Source organism: Gorilla gorilla, chromosome 2 (assembly GCF_029281585.2).
Source record: "Gorilla gorilla gorilla isolate KB3781 chromosome 2, NHGRI_mGorGor1-v2.1_pri, whole genome shotgun sequence".
Classification (NCBI taxonomy): Eukaryota; Metazoa; Chordata; class Mammalia; order Primates; family Hominidae; genus Gorilla; species Gorilla gorilla.
Genome location: NC_086017.1, coordinates 205,737,923 through 205,744,882, shown reverse-complemented (window position 1 = coordinate 205,744,882; position 6,960 = coordinate 205,737,923). Strand labels below are relative to the sequence as shown.

General features: G+C 54.3%; 1 protein-coding gene across 1 annotated transcript; it reads right to left on the bottom strand.

Moving 5' to 3' along the window:
- Window positions 1–319: 319 nt before the first annotated feature.
- FAM43A (family with sequence similarity 43 member A) lies at window positions 320–2,484 on the bottom strand. The gene has a single exon (XM_004038237.5). The coding sequence runs from the start codon at window positions 2,467–2,469 to the stop codon at window positions 1,198–1,200; it is 1,272 nt and encodes a 423-aa protein (XP_004038285.1). The 5' UTR covers window positions 2,470–2,484; the 3' UTR covers window positions 320–1,197.
- Window positions 2,485–6,960: the final 4,476 nt, after the last annotated feature.

Genomic DNA, 6,960 nt, shown 5'->3' with positions numbered 1-6,960 from the left:
TGGCCTCTCCAAAAGACCAGAAAAAGATCACACAACTTAATTAGTGAAAAATACAGGATAATACAAGAAAAGGCTGGTCCCAGACACAGCACCCGGAGTTGTGGAGGTCCAGGAAGGCCCCAGATGGCGCATAAAGTGGACCTTCCTTCCCTAATTCTCTCCAAGCACAGGAAAGGCCAAAGACTGTCTTATGACACCATCCCAGGGTCAGACACAGCCTTTCCCACCCCAACGCAGCAGTTCCAGACGCTCACCTGTTCTGTTAAATTTTCCTCTTTATTCTCTCCCCACTGGCGTGCAAACAGAACCAGAACAGTGCTACTTTTAAAAAATAACAAAATGTTTTATACACATTTCTGTATATACAACTGAACAACATTTTACATGTTTCTTTTGCACAGCAAAAGATATAAACATTCAGCTCTGAGAACACAGTTATGTACAGAAAAAAGTCAAAAATACTTCACAACAGTGCAAAAATATTTTACACAGTATCATGGAGTGAGATCTTTTGAGCAAGAGGAAGGGTGTGTGTGTTTCTAAAGGAAAACTCCTTTTTAAGATATTGGATGTCTTTAACTGTAAACAAAATGCAACTCTCTTTCATCTCCCCCCACCCCCCAAACAGTTATTTGAAGAATTTGGCAACATTTCAGGGGTCTGAGTCTGAGGTAAACAGCCAGAATTCTTGCACCAAAAAGAACCAAGGGCTAAAGGGTTGCATTAAAGCCTCAAACACCTTGAGAACAAAATTTTTTTTTTTTTTTAATGAGATGTCAGTGACAGCGCAGGGCCGCTCCCAGGGGGTGGGAGGAGGAAGTGAACCCCTCCTCCTCAGGCCCCAGCTGCCCCACAAACAGGAAACTGGCCAGGCACCTACGGCCTGAGACTAGGAACTTCAGCCAACCTTCCCTCACCCGCATCCCAGAGGGGTGCCTCTCTCTCCCTCCTGGCGGGGCTTTCCCCTCTCAAATCTCCCCGCATCCCCACGCGCAACAGAGCCAAAAGTGCTGGGGCGGGAGCGGGGGCCGGGAGGTAGGGGGAAGCGGTCGGGGGAACGCTGGACCTGGGCTCTAAGTGTAGGTCTGGGCCCCAAATGCCCCATTTCCCCCTTCCTGGGGGCGGGCAAGGGACAGGGAGGTTGTCGGGACCACGGATGGGTAGCCACGGTGGAGCGCCGGCGACGCGCGGAAGAGCTCAGCCCGAGTGGGGCTCGTCTGCACTGGCGCCGTCGGCCTGGCCGGACGAGTCCCCGGCGGTGGCGGAGGTGGCGTCAGGGCCCCCGCCCTCGATGGAGCTCTCGCTGCCCGTGCTGTCGCCCGACAGCAGGCGCGTCACCCGCAAGTCGGCCTGCAGGGTGCGCACGTCGTTGCCGAAGCTGAGCTCGCCCAGGTCGCTAATAAGTTGCGACAGCTCAGCCTTCATGTCGGAGGCGCTGCCCAGCAGCAGAGGCGGCGGCCCGGCCCCCGGGCCCAGGGAGCCCCCGCCGCCTCCTAGCGCCTCCCCACGGCCATTCTCCAGAGTATCCAACAAGTCCCCGCACTCAAAGTGCATGGCGACCACTAGCGCACGCTGCGCCTCGGCCTCCTCCTCTGCTGGATCTCCCTCTGCCGCACGGTTCTCCTCCTCCTCCGGGCAGCCCTCGGGTTGCTCCTCTTCCTCTTCCTCCTGCAGCTCCTGCTCCTGCTGTTCGCCGAGCAGGTCCTCGGTGATGGAGCCGAGCTTGGGCGCGCTGCGGCTGCGCTCCACCGGCGGTTTATAGCAGCAGGGTCCGTGTAGGAGCAGCTTGCGCAGCGGCACTAGCGGGATGGTGTGTGCGCCCACCAGCTCCTGCTGCTGGTGACGCGCGTCGTCCCGCCGCTTGAGGCGTTTAAATTCCGCCAGCGCGTTGGCCGACGTCTGGTAGAGCAGCAGGGCCATGGCCTGCGCCTTTTCGGGCTTGGACACCAGCACGGCGTGGCAGCGCAGCATCACGGCCTTGTGCTTCAGCTCGTGCCGGTACACCCAGGCGAAGACCTTGGGCAGCCGCGCGTCGGCCACGCAGTAGGTGACGCGGTGCAGCAGGTAGAGGTGGCCCGGGCGGCGCAGCGCGCGCTCCTCGGCGTGCACCATGCGGATACCCTGCGCACTCACCGTCAGCTTCATCTTGGTGCCCTGACGGCCCGCCTCGCTCTTGCTCCAGATCTTGCCCACAGCAAGGTCGGTGCAGCCGTCGCCGCGCGCCTGGATGGTGGTGGCATTGCCCAGGTAGAGCACGGTGTAAGTTGGGTCCTCGCTAGTGATGTGCAGCTTCTTGCGCTTGGAGCGGAACATGCTGCCCACCCGGCTAAGCGCGCCTTCGGGGCACGCCCGCGCCAGCGAGCTGAGCGCCGAGTAGTGCAGGCTTACAGCGTAGCCCTTGGGCTTGGACGCCTGCCGCGGCGGCGCCTCGGCCAGCAGCTCGAACTTGTGCTTCTTCCACGGCAGCATCTCCGGAGGGCGCCCCGGCGCAGCTGGGCGGCGGCGGCGGCGGAGCGCCGGGTGCGAGGCCCGCTGAGCCACCGGCCCCTGCCAGGCTCGGCACGGGCAAGATCGAAAAATTAAACTACTGGGAGCGGCCCAGTGGTAGGGAGTTGGGGGGAGGGGAGCAGAGAGAGTGCTTAGGAACCCCGCAGGAGGTGGGGGTAAATTTTCTAAAAAAGAAAATATTCAGCTTCGAGTGTGCAAAAAAGGTTGGTGCTGGGGAGACACGCGCGCACACAGAATTACCCCAGCCTGGGCAAGGACGAGAGCAAAGAGTCTCAGGCAAGCAACAAAATGCAAGGGAGAGAGAACGAGCGTGGAGTGGAAAATGTCAGGAAAAAAGCTAGAAGCGCGCGTGCAAATAAATAAAAGAGCCCCAGCAACAGCACCCGGGATGGTGCGAGAATATGCAGGAACTCCTCGGCGAACGTGAGGTGGGTCCCCTAACACACACAACCCTCAGGACTGGGGCCAAAAGCCGCGGAAACTCTACAGCGAGTGTGCCCAGGGGCCGGTGCTCCCCACCTCCGAGGCGTGCTGGAGACGGAAAGCCCCCCGGCTGGGCTGGTCTCAAGAGTCAGCAGCTCGCCCAAAGTGCGGTCGGATGCTGGGTCCGGCTGGCCGCGGCGGGCCCCGCGCAGCAGTCCCGCGGGGACTCACTGCATCTTCGCTCCGCCGGACGCCGGGGACTCGCGCTCGGCCCACTCAGTGTCCGGGCTGGCCTGGCCGAGACGGCGCTGGGCTCCGAGGACAGGCGACGGGCATGGCCGGGTCCGGGAACCGCCGCTACCTCATTTCTTCCCTCCGAGGCGGTGTCCAGCTCCGCTCCCGGGCTCTCCACGGTCTGCTGCCCGCCTTTGCAGCGCGCCCTCTCCGGTGCTGCGAGCGGTGTCCGGCTCGCCTGCCTCACATCCTTGCCGTCCGGGAGGAAGATCTCGGGTAAATATAGGCCGGCGCGAACCATTCGCCGCGCGGGGACAGGGGAGGAGCAGAGAAGAGGATCTGTTTTGGGCTCCGACTCCTGGCGGATTCCTGGTTTCTTAAAGGGACCTCGTGACAGCCATTGGTCGAGGGAGCGGGGAGACCGGTCCAATCCGCCAATTACATCCCAAATTTACCAGCATCTCTTTTGTCTATGGAAATCACTGGGACCTGGGGTTACCCCGCAGCAAAAAGACTTGAATCCTGACACTCCACCCCCCAGGCTGAATTGCCACTCACTGAATACATGTATGTCTAGATCGAAACTTCTGAGGGAGGTGGCAGAAAATGAGATTACAGATTATAATTTCCTGTACAAAAAGTTTGGGAAAATAGTGGTTTCTTCCTTGTGTGACGGCTTTCTGAGAATGACTGGGTGCTGTTTAATATTATTTTCAGAATTGTATTCCATTAAAGAAAAGAGAGATGCACAGAAAACACCAAGGCTTATCTCTCACTATCTTGAGCTCGTATTCACAGGTAAGCAGCAGACAGTGTAAAGTGAGGTGAGTGGTAACATGATTGGGGTGACTACTGTAGAATACCGTCAATGAATAAGGCGCTTCCCCGTCCGAACCCCAGCAAGAACCCCTCCTGCTGTCAGGCCTCAGGGTAGAGCAGTTTTCTGAGATACACACAATTTCTAATGCTCGTGTGTAGTTAGGACTTAGTTTACTTTGGCAAGCCGGTCATGCGGTTTAATTCTATCGTTGACATATTTTGGATGAGAATTCCTAGTAAAAATTCAAATGACGTTTTTTATTTAAGTGACAAATAATGCCAGGCCACCCTCCAATGGGAGTGATAATTGCATCAGTATTGCTTTTATCATGTGCCAACTGGACAGTGTAGTTGTCTTCTGACCGGCTTGACCCTTAGCCAGTAACTCATTTCTGGGCCCTTGAAACAGCCTGCTTGCCTCTATGGTATAGTCAGTCAAAGCAAAAAGACGTATGGCTGGAGTGGGATAAATGTCCGAATGATCCTGCATCAAACTCCCAGCCTGGTCCTGGAGGAGGACAGTGATCCCTTCCCACCATCCCAGTCCCCTGGGGATCTTTGATGTCTCTGGCTTCCACACCAGGTCTTCATGCCAGAGTCACTGCAACCATGCCTGGAAATTCCCTTGGGATATTCCAACAAAATAAAACTGACCCCTGCCCACCCTCTACCTTTGCCAACTTTTAACCTTCCTTTGAAATCTAACTCAATTTTCTCAGAGTCGTTGATGCTGAGTTTCCATTTAAGTTACTTTTCTGACTACCTTTTGGTGCCAGGCCCTGAGCTAGGAGCAGACGGGATTCCTGCCTCCTAGTCCAATGAAGGTTGTAAACTCTACCCAACTCTGGGTTTCCACTGGACTGTGGGTTCTCTGCAAGTACCCTGTATCCCCAATATGGTACAAATAGGCACTCAGTAACTAGAATTAGTGAGCAAGATATGCATGTGGACAAGAAGACAGAGTGGGCTAAATGCTATGAGAAAGACTCAAAGCACTATGAGAAGCTGGAGGAAGAAAGCATTCATTGTGACTAGGAAAATCAGAAAAGGCTTCATGGAGGTGGTGACCTTTGAAAGATGAACAGAGTTTATCCAAACAGGAAAAGACTGAAGGGCTTTATGGGTATAGAGGGTAGCAAAATTACAGAAGCATGAAAATGCATGCATAAGGCCAGGCGCGGTGGCTCACGCCTGTAATCCCAGCATTTTGGGAGGCTGAGGCGGGTGGATCACTTGAGGTCAGGAGTTCAAGACCAGCCTGGCCAACATGGCAAAACTCTATCTCTACTAAAAATACAAAAATTAGCTGGGCACGGTGGTGCACGCCTGTAATTCCAGCTACTTGGGAAGTTGAGGCAGGAGAATCCCTTGAACCCGGGAGGCGGAGGTTGCAGTAAGCCGAGATCGCGCCACTGCACTCCAGCCTGGATGACACAGTGAGACCGTCTCAAAACAAAAAAAAGAAAGAAAGAAAGAAAATGCATACACATGTAGTAATTAAGATGGAGCTTGTAACAATCAAAGAATAACGCTTCCTGATTGTGTTTTTTGGCTCTCTTACACTCTGAGGGAAGGAATGGCCTTTTCATGGCTAACTGGCCTCACAGCGTCCTTCAACCAGAGCTATAACGCCTTACTCCTCAGCTGCACTGATGGGTTAATGGAGGGATACCAGACATGCTGTTGGAATGAGGTAGTTAGTACTATAATAAGCCATTTAAGCCAACATTAATTCCTTAAATTTCTGGGCTATCTTGTAGTGGCAATGAAGGAGATAGCACACGCTCTAAAGAACAAAAACTCTGGTAAAAACATATCAAATGAGGCTGTGTTCAGTGACCTTTAGTAGGTCCATAATCTTGAACTCCACAAAAGCAGACATCATGTTTAAGCAGTGATCATTTCCAAATCGCTCAAAGTTCCAAGGCTCAAGAGGGTTTGGGGAAGAGGAAGAGGGAGTAGTAGCAGGAGCTAAGGCTGGTCTCAGCCTCAGCGAGAGGCACCACTTTGCACTTCATGCAGTGGCATGGACCCCAGTGGCCCACAGAGGCAGGGAGGAGTCTACTGGTGGGCCGGGCTGTTCAGCAGCAGCCGGAATGCCAGTCCCAGCAGCACAGGCCCACAGAGCTGCTCCTGTTGACGAGGCTATGTCACGCCTTGACCGCCTTCCTAATAAGCTTGTTTTCAACCTTGGGAGAACAGAAAGGTTCTAGGCCAGTGTGAACACCCTGGTGTGAGTCATGCCCTGGAGGAGAACCCGCTGTCCCCTTGTGGCCTGGACCTGCGCCAGCTTCTAGGGCCCGCCTCACCTTATGGAGAAGCTGACCACCCCACCTGAAGCACACATCACAATTAAGGCTGCGTTTCTTCAGCTGGGAGAGCTGGCAGCACCATGTAGGAGTGCACATCACAGATCTGAGACAGGGCAACTCCAGAACAGACCGTCAGCAAAGTGGAGCTGGGAAACAGGTTAGAAACTGCAGTGTACTTTTTTAATGACACTGCCCCATCTACTGGTAGCAGGCAGACATGCTGCTAGGTGGGTGGTTTCTCGTCAAACCGGATAAGCTAGTGGTTGAAACTACACACAACCGGGTCGCCGTTGGAAGGAAATGCTGCCATCAGGAGTCCCAGCCCTAAACTTGACATCCAGGAGTAAGCCTTTCATCTCACAGAGGATTTGGACCAGCTTCCTCCCACCTTACGTCTTACATAATGCTCCTTCCTCTCGCCCCTCCTCCAACATCCCACTCAGGGGACATTGACTTCAGAGATGACACATGACGAATCTGGAATCTTCAATGTCATCTAGTAAATACTTGTGGAGAGTCTCCCATGAATGTCACATAGTTGCTGGGGATATAGCACTAAAGAGGACAGATAGAGAGGTCTTTGCCTGCATGGGATTTATAGCCTCTGATGGAGGCAGGAGGGCAGACAGTAAACAAAAAACTAATGAAATAGCAGATAGTGAAA